Source organism: Platalea leucorodia (genome assembly GCF_965183815.1).
Source record: "Platalea leucorodia genome assembly, chromosome: 9".
Taxonomy (NCBI): domain Eukaryota; kingdom Metazoa; phylum Chordata; class Aves; order Pelecaniformes; family Threskiornithidae; genus Platalea; species Platalea leucorodia.
In genome coordinates this window covers 5,816,951-5,840,141 of record NC_138831.1, presented here as the reverse complement: position 1 = coordinate 5,840,141, position 23,191 = coordinate 5,816,951, and the positions used below count along the sequence as shown (strand labels likewise).

Below are 23,191 nucleotides of genomic sequence, written 5' to 3'. Positions count from 1 at the left end.
GAGGAGCGGCTGAGGGAGCTGGGGTTGTTTAGCCTGGAGAAGAGGAGGCTGAGGGGAGACCTTATTGCTCTCTACAACTGCCTGAAAGGAGGCTGTAGTGAGGTGGGGGTCGGTCTCTTCTCCCAAGTGACGAGTGGTAGGACAAGAGGAAAGGGCCTCAAGCTGCGCCAGGGCAGGTTTAGGTTGGATATTAGGAAAAACTTCTTCACCGAAAGGGCAGTCAGGCCCTGGCACAGGCTGCCCAGGGAAGTGGTTGAGTCTCTGTCCCTGGAGGTATCTAAAGAACGGATTGATGTGGTGCTCGAGGACATGGTATAGTGATGGACTTGGCAGTGATAGGTTGACGCTTGGACTCGATGACCTTAAGGGTCTTTTCCAACCTTAACGATTCTATGATTTGATACTTGGGGTTTTTTTTCCTCCATAATTATCAATATCTCTAACTACTACCTAAAAACTTTTGTTCTATGAGTGCCCTTGAACAGTTTAATTATCAGTTCATCCTTCTCCGGTACATCTTTAGACCATCTGGACTTTCATGAAAGTGTTCTTTTCTCTGCCCTTCTTGAGTCCATAGGTGTCATTACCATTTCAGGGGTAGTAGTAGATCTTTCTTTTCCAGCAGTGTTTCTTTCAGTATTTGAATGTGTACGCTCTCTGTGCACAGTGTGAATCAGTTGTGGTTTTGAAAGCTATCAATCAAGGCATTTGTGGTTTTTAGTGTTGGTTGTACAGATACAGATATGTACCAAATTTTCTTTTATCTGAGGAATTGAATATGTGCTCCACCCAGAACGTTCTCAGACATTGAAACTCTTTTACTTCAATGGCTATAGATGGTGTTTAATGGGTCTTTTGCAGAAGGCTCTTTTGGATTTTTTTTTTTTCCTCAAAACAAGAATATTCTCAAGAGGGTAATTTCTTGTTTCTTCAGTTATTGAAGGGGAGAAGTCAAAATAAGTTTCTCATTTTTGTAAGGAAAAAAAAATTCTGTTAAAAACTGTAGGTTCAAAATTTGTCAATGGACACATGTACCAAGGTGAGAAGGAAAGAAATTATGATGGTGGGGCTGAATAAGCACCCTGAAACACGGAGGAAATTGCTCACACCTGGAGATCCAGGTGGCTAAAAAGTTGAATGTTGTCATCTTCAGTTATTTTGATTATAATCTCTCTTGTAGTATCTTGTGAGAAAGTTTAAGTTAAAAAAATAAAACCCATGAGACCCTGCTAGAGTTCAAACAGAGAAGATTAGCGTGATACCTAATTCTGACCTATATATAAACTCTTAGATTCTGAACAGCCTACAAGTTTGAACTGCTTGAAGGAGAGCAAGAAAAGTTTTGATTTGTCAGCAACGTAGATAGAGATCACACTTCTTTGAATGTTACTACGAGGACCGTCTCCTCAAACTCCAGTGGCAAAGCAAACCATGACCTTTCTGCCAAGTTAATGCTTCAGTAAGACACGGTAAAAAATAAGAAAGTAGGCTAATCAGAATATCCTGTAGTTGTAATTACACTGAGGATTTAAGGAGACTGCCAGTGTGGTATGAAAATCTACTTGAGTCAATCCTTCAGAGTATCCTTTTGGTTGATTGGAAGCCAGGATAGTTACTGTTTGCCTTAATGTGCCTGTTCATGTCTAAATAAATCTCATTTTTTAATTTGCTCACCTTGATTGTAGACAGTTTGAGTCAGATTCTGGGCCAGGTAACTTACAGTTGTCCTGAATTCAGGTTCTTGACTCAGCTATAAAAAAAAATTTTTTTCAAAATAAATTTAAAATTAATATTTGTCCATGGTGTGTCTTGAAACTTGTGACTTAATTTAAAACATCCTAAATCTGGATGAGGTCTGATTGTCCTACTTAATGCCTTAAACCAGTATTTTCCAGTGTTCATCCTTCTGGTGATACAATAAAGTCTTCCAGGTAGTATTCGGCAAGTTTGTATCTGCAGACCAGGAGCCAAGGCAGGAGGATTCATTGTGGGAAGGCAGAACAAGCATGAAGGCAGAGGAGGACTGCGGAATAGGTGATTAAGAATGGTAGAGGAAGTAGAGATCATTTTGGCAAAGAGGGGAGGGGGGAGAAAGAGGGCCTCTTCTCTTTCCATGCATCAGTTACCTTTTGGCTGATCACTTTGGGCCTGCTAATGGACAGGTTATCCAGCATTACCATTTATTTAAAGACCAGAAAAGCAGAATGATGAACAAAAATACATTTCTCAGTTTCTTTCAGAAATAGCCTATTGCTTTCCCCTCAGACCAGAGCATAGTCATCAGTCTGCCAAGCTCAAATTAGGTACAGTTTGTACAGTGAAGTCAACAGCTGTCACAAAAAGGAATATTTCCTTCATCAGGCTGTTGCATCCTGCAAGGCTGATGTTACAGGATTTGTGTTGCAGTTGCATCTGCAAATGAACAGCTAGTGTAATTCCTTTTTGTAAGTGCAGTTACAGGCAGTCTTAATTTAGTATATCACAATACCTTCAGCTTAGTAGGCTGATGAAACATTGTGTTCAGTCTGTACAGTTCCCCCTTTTTCCACTAGTCACTTCAGTCTGAGATCAAGAACATTATCTTTCTGTGTTGCAGTATTTCTGCATAAGCTTCAGAATGCCCTGAAAGCAATTATTTTAACCAGTATCACTTTATCTTTGTTTAAATATATCTTGGATCTATTGGAACTGATGGGAGAGATGCTTTGTTTTCTTAAGTTTTGCCTTACTAGGTAGTGAGTCTCTTTTAACCTATCATATGATATGCTATTAAATGAATAGAGTAAATCTTATCATAGTGTTAGATGATGTCCTGGTGATATTACAAAATAAATTACTGTCTTCTAGGACTTTAGAGAGAAGAGTAGTACTAATTATGTATATTTTGGTTGGTGGGTCAATTTAAGTAATATGGAGTAAACTGAATCCTGTTTCGTTGGTTGGTAGGGTTAGTTAGTCAGGATTTTCATATGCCAAATAAAGTAAATGCATGATCCAGTATTAGCAAGAAAACTTTAGTTTTGCCTTTTTAAAGGGCAGACTTCTTAGCAATTCTTAGTAATTAGAATAAATGGTTTAAATGTGAGAAATATGGCTGTACTTAAGAGAACTGTTACATTATACCAGGTGTGAACATAACCTTTTCTTTGTCATTGTAAACATGAAAGGACAGATTGTCTCTTTAGAATAGATAAATTCACAGAAAGAAAAATCAAGTGGAAAGAATAACAGCCAATAAACTAAAGAAAAGAGCCAACAGAATTAGTTGCAGGCGTAAATAACTGCATTATAAGTGTAATTTGTTTAGATTCTTGAAAAGAAGTAGGCACTAAACTTTCCACGTATTAATACTCATTAGAGTACCTTGTACTGAACAAATTTAAAAACTATTTTCTAGAATTATGGTTTTCTAAACAATTTGGCACAGTTAACCATGCTCCAGAGGAACATACCACCATGTCTTAAAATAGAATTTACTAAATACTTGAAAATAAGAGAAAGATGAGCTCGCTTCAAAACCCAGTATGTTAAAATATTGTTAGAAGTCTCTAGAATATATGTTGTAAATATTAATGGCTACTTCCAGAATGATTTTTGTAACGTGAAGTTTTAAGAGTAATGAAACTTTCACAACAAGTTACTCTTGAACAGTGAAAATACCAGGTCATTCTTTCAGTTGGAGAACTGATTGCAAATATGTCGATATCTTGTAGGGAGAGCTCAGGGATCACCAGTTCTTTGTAATTGTGCTCATATTTGGAAAGTTTTTCTATTGTAGCAACCAGATTTAATGATTCTCTGTTTGCACCTGCCACCTGTATTACTGCCTCTTTATGGATACTGTTTAAAAGGACTTTGGTGTGCTTTTTCCTTAATTCTCTCCAGAAAAAGAAAATCAACAGAAAATTCCAGTATCTAGAAATAAAGCTGGTTCTTCACAACTTGTTCCCTAGGGCTAGGCGACATATCAGTCTTCTTGATCTCTTATTTTGTAGAGGTTTGATTGATTTTCAACAAAACTAAGTCTGTTTGCATGAGGGCAGAATACAGTGCTCTGGATTTCAGATGCTCAGGCAACCAGTTCAATAATGTAGTACCTTCTATGAGACCAATTTACAATTAGTGCATAAAATAAAACATGTGTGAAGTGCAGACTGCTCCTGAATAAGGAAGCTTAAGAATCTGTAAGCATGGCAAATCAGCTGACCATTCCTATTCCTTTGTTTTTCTGTCTTTAAAAAGGAGATGCTGTTGATACTACCTAATGTTTCTGAAGCACCTACTTTTTATGGAGAAAATGGCACTACAATTGCTAAGTACTAATATACCAACATACTAATAGTTAAGCTTAACCAGAGGATTCTATCTGGATTCTGACCAGGATACAAAGAGATTTCCATTAATAATAAATTGTATGGGAGTTGCTCTTTGCTTAGCAACATCAATGAAATACCTACTTTCATGTTTGGTAAACTTCCAGTTTAAGGCATTTATAAGGAGAAAAACACTTTCATTTTAAGAACAAGTGAACCTGATAAATGAAGCATCCCTTCAACAGTCCAGCATCATTTTTTCTAAGTTCATTTTAAGCCTTGAATTGAACATTAACAAATGGTTATAAATTATTACACATACAGAAGCAAGTGAATAGGTAATCTGAGAAGATGAGTTTATCTGTACTCTTGGGTGGTTGCCACCATTTACTTTCAATCTCACTATAGTTACCATTGTGAGGAGAATAGTCAATCAAAGTTGAAGATATAAAATAAAATTGAAAATTGAATTGGAAGGTAATTTTACTTTCAAATGGTTTGCAAATGTAGATGTTAAGTGTGAAATGAATGCAGTTAATGACCATAGCTGGGAGAGTTGTGCACCTGCTGATCACAGGAATATTATTATAAATGAGGTTGATTTTCCTGTTGACTACCTCATTTTTCTCAACATGGTCTCATTACTTTTCTATCACATGTCTGACCCTTAGATATAAATACTCAAGCACAGACATAATAAAAATACATTAACTCCTAAATACATTTTTTAATGCATCTTTGAAAATCAAGATGTGTGCTGCAGATGTTTCTTGCCTTTGTAGGTTTAACATAGGTTGTGCTTTTTGATAACAGAACATAAAGAAAAAGGTTGAGTTTCACCACAAGTACTCTTAAGTCATTTTACTAGTGAGAGTTCTAATGTTCTAACTCCCGTTGTCTGAATTATTTCATAAGAGTTTCATCAGACCCTTGTTTTATTTTTATTTTCCAAGAAGCACTGTAACTGAAAAGTTTGAAAGTTACACCAACTCTCAAATAATTATCTTTCTCCTCCCAGGAAATAAATTATTTTACAGAATTTTAAGACTACCTTACCCCAATTGTGCCTGTTCTTCAAATGTTTCACCTACTTTCACCTGGAGAATATAAATATTTTTTGTTGTTTTAAATTTATTTACTGAAATAAATTTTAAACTTCTTTAGGTGTGATTATAACTATATATCTAAGGTTTGCTGCTTCTTTACAGCATACATACCATCACAACAAGCATCTTATTTTAGACTTATATGACAGTCTGATATAAATGTGTGTATTTTTATCTAAATGAATGTGGTTTGTATTGCCCCTTGGAATGTAACTGAGGTGTACATTTACTAATGGCCTTTTTATTGCTAAGGTACCCAATATTTTTCAGGAGGGAGAAAGATAAAACTATTCATATCAAAATGAATAATGAAATTTAAACATACTGAACTAATATTATAAAATTAAGGTTTTATTGCCAGTTTTTTGGAGATATGCATGTCTTAAGTCTAGGCTCCTACTGCTTTGTCGTAGCATCATTTAAAGCAACACTCCCCATTGAGAATTATGCAGTTTGAGTTTCAGCAGGAATAGTATTTTTGTTTGTGTTTCAGCACTCCATTTACTGGAACTACGTGGTTCCTTAGCACAGTTGCTCAGCGCTACACATAACCAGGAGGTCGAGGGGAGTTTCAAGCAACCACTACTCCAGTTCTTTGAAGTTCTTTGGTGCCTCGCTTTCTTAGCGCTTCTGAACATCAAGATTTAGAACAGAGTGAAGAGTTTCTGAAAACTACATCCATAGGTTTTTCATCAAAGGGTATATGAGAAGCAAAGTGATGGAGGGAAGTAAGCCTTGATCTGGGGCACAGGCTTAGCTATGCAGCTAACTTGCTGATGATCTTAGGTGAATTATTTCAGATCTTGCTTAAATATCTTCAAAAGTAAGATCAGGCCCAGAATGCTAGCGTTGGAAGACACTTTGAGGTCTTCTGATGAAATCACTTTTCAAGGACTTGATGGTGTTATTCATCCTTCCATAAATATAGGTGCAGCTGATGCTGAAATCTGCTAAGTCAAACGATAGCAGTGTTGAGGATATAATGTTCTTCCCCTGCTAAAGTAGTGAAATTTCTGCCTTTGAAGCGCATGTGATTTATGACAGGAACTGCTAATCTTTCAAAATGAAACAGCTAGTAGACTCTTACACTTCATTTTGATTTGCCCACCCACGTTATGAGGATGAATAGATTAAAGATCAGATTGTCTGCAAGGGAGAGGAAAGAATCAACAAGTTCTGGAAAGCTGATGGACTTCGTTTGCTTTGCATGATGGTCTTAATGACGATGGGCAAACAAGATTGTGCTCCTGTGTTTTTATCGCCTGTACTAGTAGAACCTTTTGATGTTTACATACTTGCAGTATATTTTGCACTGTCTTTTATTGAACTCTAATTGCCAAAAATAGCTAAAGTATGTAAGTTGCTCCAGAGTTAATGCCCTCCTAAGTTGACCTAAGGAATCCTAAGAACATTTCAGGGTGTTTATCTGTAAATTTTGGGTGACAACATTTCATTAGTTAAGCTACAGGTAGGTCTTACTAATGAAAAAGTGTTTTCAGTACTAAAAAAAAAAAAATCTACAGGGCAGTCTCACAATTTTAAAGTAAAACCCAGCATTTAAATACAATGATTATGAGTAACTATTTTTAACAACACTAAATATTGACAGAAAGTTGTTTATTGTAATTTGTCGTCTTCTCAGAGGGGCTGCTAATTACAGAGAAATACCCATCTGTTAGAAATAGGCTTGTTCAAAAATAATAGGTAAATTAATCATTATTTCCCCAAACAGACTGTAGCCTTTAAAGTAATGTCTGTTCTTCAGTATAATAAGGTAGGACTGCTGGGGGATACCAAGGTTGTGCTGCTGTTGTAGTTTAACCCCAGTAGGCAGCTGAGCCACACACAGCCACTCTCTTACTCCCCCCCGCAGTGGGATGGGGGAGAGAATCACAGGAGTAAAAGTGCAAAAACTCGTGGGTTGAGATACAGACAGTTTGAAAGGTAAAGCTGCACGTGCAACCAAAGCTAAATAAGGTATCTGCTACTTCCCATCGGCAGGCACAGTGTTCAGCCATCTCCAGGAATTCAGGGCTTCATCACACGTAACGGTTACTTGGGAAGACAAACACCATCACTCCGAATGTACCCCCCTTCCTCCCTCTTCCCCCAGCTTTATATGCTGAGCATGAAGCCATACTGTGTGGGATGGCCCTGTGGTCAGCTGTCCCAGCCGTGTCCCCTCCCAGCTCCTTGTGCCCCCCCCAGCCTCCTTGCTGGTGGGGTGAGAGGCAGAAAAGGCCTTGACTCTGTGTAAGCACTGCTCAGCAGTAATGAAAACGCCCCTGTGTTATCAACACAGTTTTCATCACAAATCTAAAACATAGCAGTATACAAGCTACTCTGAAGAAATTTAACTCTATCCCAGCCAAAACTAGTACAGCTGCTCACAAGACTTGAAGGAAACAGAACATACAAATGAGCCTCTTCATCAGTTTAAAGGAAACCTAGTCTTTGTGATCATGGCTGTGGTCTGAATTTGTTAGAAATGTTCAAGTTCAGTGTCCTTGATGTCATTGTGAGATGACCCGAATAGTAAGCAATAAACTTCTGTATTATAATTCACATTTGAAGATACGTGCTCAGGAAGTAAAACAGACAATGTCTTGTGTCTGTCTTTAAACCGATAAAGAGTCTATATAAAATGACAGAGGCATTTTCAGGAAAAGAAAGAAAATAATGTTTTTCTAGTTAGTAGGTGTCAGTGTGTCCCAAGATAACAGAAGCTTAAGGGGCAGAAACAAGTGTGATTAAAGGCTACTGGGTTCTCAGTTCGTACAAATTGATTCTTTCATAGTCTGGAGGGCTATGGAAATCTAGTGAAGAGTGTAGACTGTTGAAATAAAATTAGCATGTAAAGTGATTTCATATACACAGGAATATAGCCACAAAGTTTGAATTTGAGAAAGAAATCTCATTACTCATCTTGTAAAAGAAGTAATTCTTAAATTCCATATTTGCTATCACTGACATAAAGGTTCTGCATATGAATAGTGTTTTTGTGATTGCCCAAAGATACTGGATTACTGAATTGATAAAGGTCTGTTCCATTCTCTCCTGCTTTTTCTTTTATAGGATAACTGATTTAGGAAATATTAAGAGAAGATTGTATTTATCAACGGTCCACAAGGAGTTGTCTGTAACCCCTCTGCATGCAAAAATTCCTCTGTTTCCGATCAAGCGCAAAATAGTAGGTACCTTGGGAATATTCCTTGAACCGTGGTTGAGCATGCTTTTTATCAGAAATGTTTTATGTAAGTTTATAGACCTGTTGAAATTACTGTCTGATTTAGAATTCAGTTCCTGCCGACTCAAGATACGTGTGTATGTCCCCTCTACTGGATGGTGTCAGAACCACTTACTACTACGACTGTTCTACCCTTCTTCTAACACTAGGAGTTCATTCCCATTTTCCAAGATTAATGCTGTTTGTGATGTGTTTATCTCTCACTTCTGCTGTCTGTTTAGCCTTTGTAAAGTTCTGTGTCCCTGATGCTTCATCATTGTAGTGCTCCTGTTGATGTGTACCTTCTGCTGTAGTGACCTTTTATTACATTTACTGGAACTGCAGGTAAACTGTAGCTGATGGCTACTTTCATGTGCTTCAGGTTCTTCCAGATTCAGGTATATATAAAACAATGTATATGTCAAAGTGATGATAATAAAACAATAGCCATCAGCTTCTCCCTGTTCCCCTCTCCTGTGCCCAGCCACAACCTATGGTAATATTGGTCAGGATACAAAGCTTGATGGTTACCATGCAACCTTGTAAAGACTCAAGTCTCCAATACTGCTTTAGAAAATCATTTGGAGATGAGAATATTTCAAATATTTTAAAATATAAGTATGCACCAAGAGAACTAGATAACAGTATATTAAGCAGCTGTGGATTTAAGGCTAGACATGAGAGAGAATATTTTAAAAAAACCTCTGAAGTTATGACTTCTTTTAAGATAGTTTAGGTGAAGACAGCTGTGATAGTTTTAGATTTCAGGAGTTTTCTGCTTTGTGGGAAGAACTGGTTAGATTTTTTCAAATGAATATGCAGCAGATCATACCCCTGAAGTTGCCATTACTTCAAGATCCACTGAAATGAAATTATTTTTCTTCAGTATAATTTCAGTTAGTTGGTCTTGGTGTCAGGCTAGCACAAATGTTTCAGGATTAAAATATGCATTAATGTACAGCAAGTTAAATTCAATCAGAATATGAACTTCAGTTATGTATTTTAATTTAGATAATAATCAGAGATCTGTCTAAATGCTCTGATCAGTTATGACAAAATATTTTAATAACCTTAACGCTTGACCAACCTTAAAGAATAGATCGGTGTTTCTTAGTATATCTGAATACATATCTGTCTTCTTTTAAATGGTTATCTGCCTTTTTATTGTTGCTTTTACTTAAAGGAGAGAGTATGCTGCTTTCAGTGATTAGATGGATCTTTTACACGGCTCTGATAGTTAAACTTTTTGCATATGCAAGCTTATCATTATTATCAGTATGATTGGTTGTGAATAAGAATGTAATATGTTGTTTGTTCCATCAGTAGAACATAGTTTACATTTTCATATGCTAGCTTCCTGTATTGTATTCTTACAAATGATGCTATTTTTCAACCTCAACAATAGAAATATCAGTTAGAATTAAATACTGCATTTTCCATTCCATTGCTTGGTGCCTTCAAAACATGTATTCCTTTCATTCAAAAATTTCAGACTTAGAAGCTGAATAGTAATGTATGGACCTAAATTTTTTCTCAAAAAATATTTACGAGTTGGCATTTAGAAAGTAGTACTTTTACCTTGACTTTATAAGGAACTGAGGCATGTACAATCATTATGTCTTAGTATTCTTCTCCCTTAATAAAACTTCAACCCATCGGTCAATTAAATTTTACAGGTGACTAATCATATCAAATATATTACAGTTCTGCAAATTTCATGAAAATGGTTGTGTTTCTCCTCAAGGCCATCTCTGTTTATTTCCCGGTTATAGAAGATGTGTTAGCATCAGCTCATCCCTCACTAGATACCGGAAGAATTGTTAGGAACACCAGAACTATAAGCATAAGTGTTTTTAAACATCAGAGACTCTAAATGGAAAACATAAAGCCACAAGAAAACATATTTTCTTAGTTCTTCTGCTTGTGGCATTACTTGTTTTAATGAAACTTCTTTTTTTCTAGGAAGATAATGGAATTGTAATATGGTCCACATGCAAAATAGATACCTGTAACTGCTCATTTCTGTATTATAAAAAGCAGCAATATACAAGTGTTGAATTAAGTGGAAAAAACTTGAAACTGAGAGAATTTAAAGAGCTACTGGAATACTGCAGGAGAGTGTAGCACATTGATGTTAGTGTTCTAACAGTGTTTCCTGAAACAAATAATCTAATGAGAATTAAAACATGTATTTAAGTAGGATCTTTAGCAACCTGGGCAGTTGTCATTATCTGATTTGTCTTTTGGAAATGTCTTATCAGGAACGGATAGCTTCTATTATAAACAAGAAGTAGTTTTAAGATGTTATGATACACTGGGGTCTTGTCCATACTAGAAGTTTGCCTGATAGTTTTCAGTGTGGAAGGGGTGCAAGCTTTGGAGAGGTCCTTTTTTTATGAATCTCAGAAAGAAATCATCAAAGAATCTCCAGCTATAGCCTTTGGAGCACTTAAGGTGCAGTAACTTTAACTTATGAAGTAATATTGAATAACAATTTTTTTCCCCCAGAAAAGCTTCAATAAATATATTTTTGTATGTAAATATACTTCAGTATGTGTATCGTATATGTATATAAATATACTTCAATAAATATAACTTTTGCAGTTAGCTGCAAAACATATTGTGGATATGCTAGGTAACAGAGTTCACTTGGGCTGGCATTCACTAGGTCATATGTACTGATTTGTTTGTATAAATAATTGTTGTAAGTGCAAAAACAGCAATATCATTTTAATATCAAAATGTTAGGCATTGTGAATCATAGCCTGTGAGAATCTAATACTCCACAGAGACTTCATTTATGGAGAACTATACACTGATACTCTTCTGCAATGATCAGTGTTTGGGTTTTATTAAAGAGTGTTGTTTCTCTTTTCTAGTGGTGCAATATGTGTATTGACTTGGTAGCATTCACCAGTGAAATATTCAGAGGAGCTGTCTTCCAGTCTTTGGATGGAATTAGTATTTCAGCTAACTGTAAACTGAGAAAGATCTTCACTTTAAAATCCAAGCCTCAAGATACAGCTGAGGAAGATGGTGTGTTATAATTACTACGTAGTCTTAATCATAACTGTTCGTATTATGAAATCAAAAGCTGCTTAGTAATCAGATTGGCAATTCGAAAGATTACATGATTTCATGAAAATTAAAGTGGTAGTACAGCATATTAAATCTGCTAGTGTTGGACTTTAGGTGACTAATTAAATATATGTCTATTCCTCTTTTTTAAACATTGACTTCCTTACAAGTGTTTTATTGAAGAAATTCTGGCAAGATTAATCAACTAGAGAGCTTGTTTTAATGAGGGTATCTTATGTTGATAGAAATCAGGTTTTGGCCAAGAACAGAGCATCTGAAAGGAAAGAAAAATACTTAAACTTAGCAGCATTTACTGTTTGTTTTCTTAATTTTGGGCATTAGTAGCTGATGAAAGATTTCTTTAAATAATCCAAGACAAAACTGTAACAAAACAGTATTAATTCAAACAGAGCTATGAAACGATCATAAACACCTCTCTGTGATCCTTAGTCCATTTATCCTGATGTGCCCTTGTTCATTGGGAAAGCAATATTGGTGGTGAGCTGAAAAATGAGAGATTATATTTGTAATAGAGCAGGATATTGGTCAAAGGTTTACCAGTCTCCAAACGAGTATCATAATCCTTAATCGTTATTTTCCAAGGGAGAGAACTTCATTCCTCACTATTTGCAGTAACAGAGGAGAAATTGAAAAAGCACAGTTGGCACTTTCTTATTTTAGAGGAACCCTAGGTATAGTTCAGCTTCAATTTCATTCAAATTTTCATTTCCTGACTTTTAAAGAACACACCTGAAAAAAGCTTCTGGTTTCTGAAGGAGGGGTAGTTAGCAGTATTGTAAGTGTAACAGAATCTATCTTCCATTTGGGAAACCTAACCAATAAGGGAGAGTACGTGATCATTGTGATTACTCCTCTTTTCCTTGTTGGTGAGATTGGAAAAAAAAATTAATTCAAAAATGACTACAGAGAGAATCTGGTAAATTCTTGGCAGAAACTGCAGTTAGAGGCCTCACTGGCTTTAATTTAATTTAATTTAATTTCGTTGGTGCATTGTTTTCTCTCTTCCATTCTAAACAGTTTTTGAAATGTGCATAAATGTTCTAAATGAGTTCCAAAATTCCAAAATGTAGTTAACATAATGAGTAGACAGCTTTAATAAATTGTATGCATGGTAAAATACTGCACTTTTAATTACTGGATTATCAATTCTATGATTATTACACAGCTGGTGGGCATTAGTATTTTCTGTATGCTTATGAATTTCCTTATCTAGGCAAGTCTTACAATTACCTTACAGCTCCAGGTTTGGCTGTATTAAAATAACTCTCTACTTCATACCCAATTACAGAAAAACAGTAGTAGTTTTTTGTTATTATTAATTAACTTTCAGTTAACAATCATGATTTGATAAAGCTTTTTTCCTCTCAGATGATTGGACCAGTTAGTTGAGCTCCACTGAATGCAATGACATTGCAGCTTGTAACGAGGGCCAAGTTCTTTGCTTAAACCTCCTTGGTGGTGGAAGTCGTGATTTCAAGATGCAATGTGTGTGTTATTCTTTCTTAGTAGCTCGTATACAGTATGTTTTGCGTTCTTAAAATAATAGCAAGTGGAAAAGAGAAACCACATATACTAAAGAGATTATTTCTGTATGAGATCATTGAGATAGAAGAGGAAAGAATTCATCTTCTCTGCCCCATGATATTGAGGCATACAAGCTTGATATATACCTACTTTCTGGTTTCCATAGTAATCCCAAGGTTACGTATTGTTTTTTTATCACTAAGTATTGTCTTACAGCGGTAGTGATGTACCAGCTTGGTGAAAAAATGGCTGACAAAATATGTCCACTACTGAAATATAACATGGGACACGTGAATTTTTCTATTTGGATCTCAATACTTGATCCATAATTTCTGTTTGGTTTTGGGGTTATGTTTTCCTCTTCTTATCCTTGGAAAAGAGGCTAATATTCATTAGCTTACTAGATTCAAGTCTTACAAAATTTGGAATGAATTTGCATCAGAACATCAGGAATAGTTCTGACTCTGGATACCTTTCTTTGTAGAGAATAACTTTCCTAAACTCAGTCTATATTGGTTACAAAGGGAAAGCAGAGACAGTCAGATCACATTCTACTAGTGCCTGGTGTCACAAGAATAGAGAGGTTGACAGCTTTTTAGTTCATCATGAAAGTGTAATGGTGTCCCAAGTTTGGAATTAAAGCTTGTCAGATTCTTTATTTGCATATACGGGACTTCTGGATTTGCTACTTCAGTCCCACTGACACAAATACCATTTTCAGATGTTCATTTTGTCTGAAAATCAGTATATCAGAACTAAAGCTGAGTTGTAATAAAAATTAAGAAAATGTATTTTGTGACTCTGTTTTGCCTGTTCACTGGCCAAATCAAGCCATTTACTATGGCTATTCCAGCCATTAGTGCGTATTTCTTAGTTTAAATGTATTCAAATTTTTTGGCCTAAAATATACACAATATCATTTTAAAATTTACATGCTTATTGTCTTAAAAGTGAACAATTGCAGCAAATTTTTCAAATTACCGTAATCTATTACATTGTTATAACCATATGAACTAAAGTATATGTAATCTAACAAATAATGTAAGTAGAATTTAATTCCATTGTGTCATCTGAGTGAAGTAAAGCCCATGGTTTTTGATTCTAGGTATGTGTGGTGTTCCATTTATGCCATATGAGCCCATAGATGTTATTCCTCGAACCTGCCAGCTAAATACAGATGTGCCACAAGTTACACAACTGCTGAACCTGACTAAAATTCACAAGCCAGAAACAAAATGCAGGAGATATCCAGTAACAGTGCAAGAAACAGGTATTCTGCGGTATTAAAATACTGTGAATACGATCTGTACAGTATGAGTACAAATAATGGATTCTTTTTTTTTAAAAAGCGCATGTTAGGAGTTCCAGAGTCTTAAAATAAAGCATGACAACTCTTGCATAGCTCTAATATCATGAGCACAGACACATGTCTGTTCTATAGTTTCAGAGATCTATGTGCAGCCTGAACAATTCTAATTCAAGCGTGGGGTATGTAAGAACAATATTTGAGGTATGTCTTCTGAATGTGCATTGAATTGTGGCTGTTCAGTTGTTACACTGCTTTTTAAAGTATGTTTACATTAATGAAACTCTTCTAACAATATGACCACGCATAGTCTCCTCAGCTTATACTCTGAAAAAGGAAATCTTGTCTTATTGGTGTCTTGGAGTTATTTGAATGTTTCTGTAAGCTAGAAGATAATAAAACATATAATTTAGACTTTGACAGCATTGCATAGAAGAGATTTATTAAAGAAGCTAGGCAATCATGTGCCAAGATACAAACTATTGACTTGGATAAAAACCAAGAGACAGAAAGCAAACAGAGGATCAAATTTTAAATTTTTGTTACAGCTGAAGGCTAACGGCAGGAGGCCTCAACAGTGTTTTTTGTTCTAGGCTCTGGATTGTTTATTACAGTTATGAATAATCTCAAAAGAGAAGTGAATAAGGTGGTAGCAAAATTTTCATATGATACTGATATTAGCTAGTGAAGAGTGGGACTTCAGAGAGTTTTAAACTTGTAAGATGGGCAATCCCCTATGTACTTTTTTATGAAAAACACTACAGAGCAAGTAACATGCAGAAAATGTCATATTTTGCTAAACAAAGTTTCATTTTACTGTTTTTATTTCTTGTGGCCGCTGTGTTGAAAAATTTTGAGCTTGGAACCACTGTACTAGGTAAATGTGTAACATGATACCATGTAAAATCTAGCTTTGATAAATGCAAACATTGGGGAGAAACGTTAACTACAGTTCAGCTTTGAAGTGTCAAAATTAAATGTCTCAAGGAAGGAAGGTTATCATCACCATAGATATAGTTCAGTGGAGTTCTCAGGTTAATATGTAGCTACACTTTAAAAAAACTAAGATACTGGGTAGCAGGAAGCTCAAATTCATATGAAATAGAAAAGGTATCAAACATTTAAATAAGTCAGTTTTGCATTATTATCTGGAATACTTTATACATTATCAGTTAAACCATCTCAGAAAAGATTTTACAGACAGAGCAGTGATTCGGAGAGAAGCAGCATGAATGAAAAACTCTCATGTGAAGATACGCTGAAAACATTAAAAATTGACTCAAGGGAGTTTATAAAGTAACTAATGATACAAAGAAAGTTCAGTAAAAGCTGCTTTTCCTATCTCATGGCACAAAAATAAGACATCATTTGATAGAATCATAGAATAGAATCATAGAATTGTTGCAGCTGGAAAAGACCTTGAAGACCTTAAGTCCAACCGTTAACCCGGCACTGCCAAGCCCACCACTAAACCATGTCCCTAAGCACCACATCTACCCGGCTTTTAAATACCTCCAGGGATGGGGACTCAACCCCTTCCCTGGGCAGCCTGTGCCAGGGCCTGACTGCCCTTTCGGTGAAGAAGTTTTTCCTAATATACAACCTGAACCTCCCCTGGTGCAGCTTGAGGCCGTTCCCTCTCATCCTATTGCTTGTTACTGGGGAGAAGAGACCGACTTCCAGGCAGTTGTAGAGAGTGATAAGGTCTCCCCTCTCTTCCTCTGGTTTTATGTTCAATTGGCATGTCTGTCTCTGTAAAATTTGTAAGCCAAGAATCAGTAGAAACTGAACTGTAGAAGCAAATGCCAAGATTTGAATGTGAAATTGCTTAAATAGACTTGGGACAGACAATTGACTGCTTTTACTAAAGCTGCTATTTTGCTTTAAAACTGGTGTATTGCTTCCCACCTGCAAAATTTCACGAAGGCAAATGTCTTTACAGTCCTCAATGTTTTGATTCAAAATAATATCTCTTTAAGACAATTTTGTAATGAGATAGATTGTCATTAAATAACAGCAATAGAATAGGAGACATAGATTGTGTTCATTAATGGAACTCTGTAGTTGTAAAATTATTCATAAACAGTAGTGGTCTTAAGGTAACTATGTAAAGAATGAAATAAAATTTTCAGCTATTGACAGTTTTTTTTGTGGTTGAACAAAATCATTTTTTTTAAATCAGTTGTTGAGTTTTGAAGACATCAGCTACATTTCCAATGAGGAAATAAATCCATGTAGAAAAAAACGGTATTTTTCACTAGTAGTACATTTCATTGATTGGAATTCCAAACATATAAAAGCTATAATTTCCTCACTCCCAGGATATTAGTGGTTTTGTAAATCCAGTTGCACATAACTAATTGGTACCCCTTTTTTTTTTTTTTTAAGTTATTCTGTGGATCCATTCGCAACAGTAAATATCCTAGAATATTTGCAAGCATATATTCTTTAAAAAGAGGGTTATAATGGATTTTAAAATGAGAGTATTTTTTATGTTTTGTATATTTATGTATTTTTCATGTCCTTCATGGAGTACTGATAATTTTGCCCCTTTTAAAATGCTGAATTGATTGTTATTTTCAGGTTAAACTTGAGAAGTACCTAAAGTTCTTGCTAGAGCTTAGACAGGTGAAATCACACAGGTGAAATTCACACAGGAGAATTCACACAGGTGAAATCTCTCTCTATACGCACCCTCTTTCCTCTACTCTTTTGTTACATTATTATTGGCTTCTGTAAGAGGCACATTAATTTGGCCTCTATAATAATTGCAATGTCTTATGAAAGTTTTTAATTTTCCCCTTACACTGTACCACCTTTTATGAGTCATTGATTCATCATACTAAAACAGGGTAGTAGAACATCTTCTGAGAAGGAAGTAGGTCTGAAGTAGCTTAGAAGTGGGTCTGAACAAGCAAATTAGATAAAGAATCCATTTCCAATACATCTTCGTCAGGGTAGGCAATGTTAGAAGTGGTGCTGTAGGTAAGGAAGATACGTCTTTATTCCACTGTTCTTAGTACTTTCTCAGTCTTGAGGATTCTCATCTTTAGTGTTTGAATTCGGTGAATAATCGTTTCCACCGTTTCTGTTAAAATGCTCTGGAAATGCATTGGCAAAGTATTGACCAAAGGAATAAGATAAATTACAGGGAATGATAACTACTGGTGGAGTTTAATACTATAAAAGACAAGACTATTACAGCCAACAATAGTATTTAAGGTGTAGCATCTCATGAAACTCTAAAGAAAAATAAACTTTGAAAGAAGTATTTCTTTGAGAACAACCTTGATAATATGAAAGGTTTAAGAAAATACTTTTTAAACTTCTTTTCTTCTGCTTTTACCAGCATATGAAAAAAACAACTCATAAAGATTTTATCATCCGCAGTAAGCTACCATGCTGATGCTTTTTCAAGTTAACTTTTGTTCTCTCTTGATATACCTCATTAGTAAAGGCAGTCTTTGTCCTACGGCAGCTGAAACTAATAGGAGGGGTTTAAAATTTTTGCTTAGAGTAAGACTCTTCATACATTTACTTATTTAAATTACATTCAGCTTTTTTTTTACATGCAAGTACCATTTTTGTAATAGTAAAGGGAAAATAATATTTTTAGAGTATTATTGCCCTACAAGTAGTCAAGCCAAAGTTCTGTTGTGAGTTTCATTATAAGTTTGCTTTTGAAATAGCAGAGGAAGCTCTGGAATTCAGTTTCTCTGTGCCTGTATTCAAAAATCAATACTTCTTGGCTGGATTGTCAAAATACGAGGGACTGTAAAACTTAAATTAATACAATAGTGTGAATGATATATCTCAACAGAAAAATGAATGCTCATTTAAAACCAGACTCAGGCTTTACAGTCTGGACTACAAAGATATATAGCCCTTAGGTATATATAGTAAAATAATTAATGATAACATCCCTGACCTGCATGAAAATGAAATGCCTCCAGTTTAAGGTTTAATCTTTATTTTTAATCCCATCTTATGAATATAGCGTGTGTTCTTTCAGACATGCTTTTCAAATTTCAGAAGTTGGCCTTCTTGAAAATGGAAGCTTTGGTATGTTTAAGTACATTTTAATTGGAAAATATTCTTTTTATCCACTAAACTTTTTGTTTATTTGATAACCAAAAGCCTAAATTATTTTTAGTATCATCCACTTTTAATTACACATATTATTTCATTATGCCATCAACATGCTGTTATGTGTAGATGTAGGTAATTAATTGCAGTCAATTAATGTGATCATAAAGAGAGATTTTCATGCAAATCAGCTTTTATAATTGGAGCTAACAATATCCCAAGGTAGTCAGCAAATTAAAGAAATTGATGTTAAACCAAGACAGGTCATCTAATCTTGTGAAATGGCAGCTGTTAGCAGCAACCAAATGTCACATCAGGAAAAAGTGAAGAAGGTAATGGCATAAAGTGGCTTCTTTTGTGCTTATTAGTACAGTAAATTATGATATTTGGTGGCTAATGCATGATCTTTTTTTCATTTCCTTGATGACACTGGAAATAAAGCTGATCTTGAAGTAAGATTAAATAATTCGATGAAAAATGCTTAGGAGAATCGACAAAATGTTTTGTTTCTACTTTATTGCTTTATGAAGGTGTCAGATCTCTAAAGTGAGACAGGAATCTAGCACTGAAGTTGTAGCAAGAAAAAATCTTCAGACATTGTCAATTTTAACTATAAATTACGGTGAAGATACCCTTTTTTATCAGCTCTGGAAAGGAGAATCACTGACAGTCTTGGGAATTAATAAAGAGGAAAACAGATATTACATGTAGTTCTGCAAACCTAGTGATAAAATTAATATGTAACCATTTTACTGTCCTTCCATTTAATTTTTTTTTAGAACACTCACCTGCATACCATGTTTACTTTTTGTTTGCCTTGCAGACTGGTTGTTATTTTCTGTGCTTGAAAAAAATTATAAAAATATGTCTACATTTTAAACAGTAAAAAAATAAATAATGAAAGGGGTAGAATATTTTAACAGGAATAGAGTCTGGTTTTGCAATGTTAGGACTCAGCCCTGGTAATACAGTAGATGCAGTAATTTCAAAAAGCAAGCTGCGTGTAGATAGTTCTCCTCTGAGCTGTGAGTGATACCTTGACAGCCTTGCCTCAGTTTTCTTGTGTTATTATTTATTTATTCTGTTATTTATTAATTAGACTTGTTTTTTCTTCCTGTCAGAAGTTAGGCTTTCATTGAAGTTCTAAAGAAATCATGCAAACCAATTTTTTTTGTTTATAAATACCCCCTTTTAAAATAAATCTTTAAAGCAAGGAGATTAGAAATATGCCTATATAATAGACTAGAAGTTTCTTGCTTGTATGTTGACACACATTTATAAAATGTGCATTTGCTATTCCTACATATTTCTAGGGATTGTGCTATAAAGGAACATAATTTTTATGTATGTTTAGTATTCATAATTCTTTTATTTCAGTTGATTTGGAAAGAGTATTAATATTTCTTCTTTGTAAGTACTATAATTTTTTTAAAACTATTATTTTTCTTAACTTAGGGAGCTTGGTTAATAGAGGACAAGGCAATACACGCAGCAGTAAAACTCAGGATGTATCACATATTGCATTTGGATCAAAGATCCTTGGGCCACCTCCATCTTCAAACAGGAGAGTCGGCACAAGGGTATCTGGAGAGGTAAGAAGGTTTAAATTACAACAAAACTGCTGGCACTTCGACAAAGGAAGAGATTGACAAGCAGAGGAGTCACACTGAAGTTTTTTTTCAGAACTGATGTGCGACGGTGTCTGGAGTACTGTGTTTGGTCATGGACCCCCAATGCGAGAGACACTGTAACATCCAGTGGAGGGCAAGTAAAATGCTTGGGTGGCTACAGCAGATAACATGGGTGTGTTCAGCCCGCGGAAGAGAAGCCTAAGGGAGAATCTAGTTGCTATTTTCAACTAATGCAGGGTTGTAGAGAAAACAGGCCCAGATTCTGCTAAGAGGTGTGGTGAAAGGACAAGAGTCAGCGGGCCCAAATTGCAGGGAAGCTCTGACTGGCTATAACGATAAAGTGGTTCAGTACTGGAACAGGGTCGCAGGGAGACTGTGGAATTTCAAAATTTTCAAAGATAACAAAACTTGACTGGAACAGGCTGATGTAATTTCAGCAGTAGGCCTACAGAGATCTCTTCCTACTGAAATTACTCTGTGATTTCTTATTCTTATTTTTCCGAATTTTTTGTTCTAGATTGCTGAAATTTGTGTGTGTGTGTAAATATTTTTCCTTACGGTGAGAGCTATGATGTAGAGCAGAAACTGCATTTTGGTATGCTCTAAATGGATGATAGTCAGCCATACAGTAGCTCATGGGATGCTGTCAATTACAATTACAATGCCAGGGAAAACAGCTGGTCTCACTCTGCCAGCCAACAACATGCAAGTTTTAGGAATCTGGTCAGGACTACAATTCCCAGTTTAACACCGTGAATAAAGGATCCAGCCAAAGGAAGTAGACTCTTCTGTAGGAAGTCAATTGAAAGCTAAGACGTATAAATGAGATTCCTTTCTCTGAAGAAGAAAGGACTCCTCATGAGTCCTTTTCTTTGCCTTAGTTTCTTTTCACTCAGTGAAAAAACCCCTGCCTGTTATTAGAGTAAAGATTGAAGATGCCACACAGAACTGTACCTACCATAACGTTTCCTGAAAAGATAATATTTTAAAAACGAAGATTTGGAAACATTTATTTGAAAAATGAGCTTAATTCAAAATGTGTGTTTACCTTTGAGTATTTTGAAAGCTGTTTCATTTTTGTCTTTCATTAAGAAAATAATGTCTTTCAAGGTAATAAAAACCTGGGGCAGCAAAAGTAATAGATCATGCCGACTTCAAAGTTCAGGAAGGGGAACTGAATCCATGCAAAACATTGAGAGACTGGAGCTATCGTTCTCACCATGCAATGATTCTTTAGCTCAAGGAGGCAAAAGAAATACTCACCAAACAACTACAGATGTGTGTCAAAATGGTAAGAGCATAAAGCAAAGAATATTCAAAAACTGCCGAAAGTTTTGCATGATTCTGACTTCAGAATGTAAGACTTAATTCTCTTTTTCTAATCCTTTATCTGCCTTGTTAATTACTGAAGACATTTATAGTAAATCATGGCTTATTCTTCTGTATGAGCTTGAATAAATGCTCATTCTCTCTGCAAGTATTTGTATTGTAAGTGTTTGGGCCAGGGATCACCACCTGCTGGCAGCAGCCACAGGTTATACACATATTCTGCTTTCCCTCATGCTGTGTATATAGCTGGGCTACTGCAGTGGTTCTTGATTATTTTGCAGACTTTTGCAAGCCTGTTCTTTATAACTTCTATGGTTTGCCCTTCTTCCATACCTAGTGTTAAATTTTTACTTTCTTGTGACTGTCATATTCCTGCTGCCCTACAAGATTCCCATGCTGTTTGGAAGATGCTTGTATCCCAGGACACCGCTCCGTATGCTGTTTTTCCATGCCTCGAGTAAGAAAAGCACACAATATGAGTGTTCACAGGCATTTCATAAGCTTCTGGGTTGTATTTCAGACCCTGCAATTCAGACTCAGAAGACCTCTGAGAGTGGAAGAGCAGATTTTCAGCTCACCTCACCACAAGGACCATCGGCAGACAAGAACAGTCATAGAAGATTATCTCTAAAAAATGCAGCCAAAAACACACGGGAGATAAGCAGTGGTATGGTGCTCATTTTATGTTATTTTACATCTCAGTTATGTGTGGTGTGGGGGACTCTCTGTTGTAAATTTCAAAGGACCCAGAAGCAGTTCACATAAAATATAAAGGTCTGTGTTGTAGGGGATTATGGAAATCAAACACCCTGCAACAGAATTTCTTTTGAGCATTGATAAAGATTTGCAGGATTAAGCAGAGTACCAGAGCAGTGAATGAATAAAAAAAGAAAAATTCCATACTCTCATGATTAAAGGGAAAGAACCAAAAATAATTTATTCTTTAAATCCCTATTAAATTTAACGCTAAAGACTCCAAACATCAAATGTACGAGAAATTTTACTTGTCTCAGATAAGAGTTTAGGATATTAATTATGGTACCCATGTAACATCAGGGGTTTTTTTGGTTTTGTTTTAAAAGTTCAGTGGTGAATTTTCTTTTTTTGTTGTTTTTCTTATTCACAGAAAGACACCTCAGCTTATGTTTTCTTTTTCCCTTTCACACCTATCTGCCAAAAGGTGTGGATTTTTTTTGTCATACAGTGTCAATCAAGTTGCTTTACATGTGTCTGGAAAGTAAATTATTGTGGCAAAAATAGCCCTTATCTCTATGAAAAAGTGGCATTACTTTCTGTTAAAGGGCATAGCCACCAACTTGTAAAGTGGGCAGACTACCCGAATCTGCTCAAAATTGACCAAAGAAATTTTCCTTCCCATTGTGAGTTATTTCCATTTTGTTTAATCTTGGTGATGTTTAGGAGCAATTATATACTATGACAATGTCAATAATCCATAATTGCTATTATGGGTTTCATAATTTGACTGAAATAGATTGAAGATGCTAAGGCAAGTAGAGTCTTTTGGAGAATTTTTAAATTACTTCCTATTTACATGAATTTTGAGAATTCTG

The 23,191-nt window shown here is 35.5% G+C and overlaps 1 protein-coding gene across 1 annotated transcript in view; it reads left to right on the top strand.

The window, feature by feature from the left end:
• CFAP20DC (CFAP20 domain containing) overlaps positions 1–23,191 on the top strand; it is a gene marked incomplete at both ends in the record, with an annotated part of 82,799 nt that overhangs the window by 13,716 nt on the left and 45,892 nt on the right. Inside the window, 6 exons of the mRNA XM_082322042.1 lie at positions 8,495–8,609; positions 11,525–11,681; positions 14,374–14,538; positions 20,116–20,252; positions 21,402–21,582; positions 22,141–22,287. Coding sequence (XP_082178168.1) covers positions 8,495–8,609; positions 11,525–11,681; positions 14,374–14,538; positions 20,116–20,252; positions 21,402–21,582; positions 22,141–22,287 — 902 coding nt within the window. The remainder of the gene's footprint in view (positions 1–8,494; positions 8,610–11,524; positions 11,682–14,373; positions 14,539–20,115; positions 20,253–21,401; positions 21,583–22,140; positions 22,288–23,191) is intronic.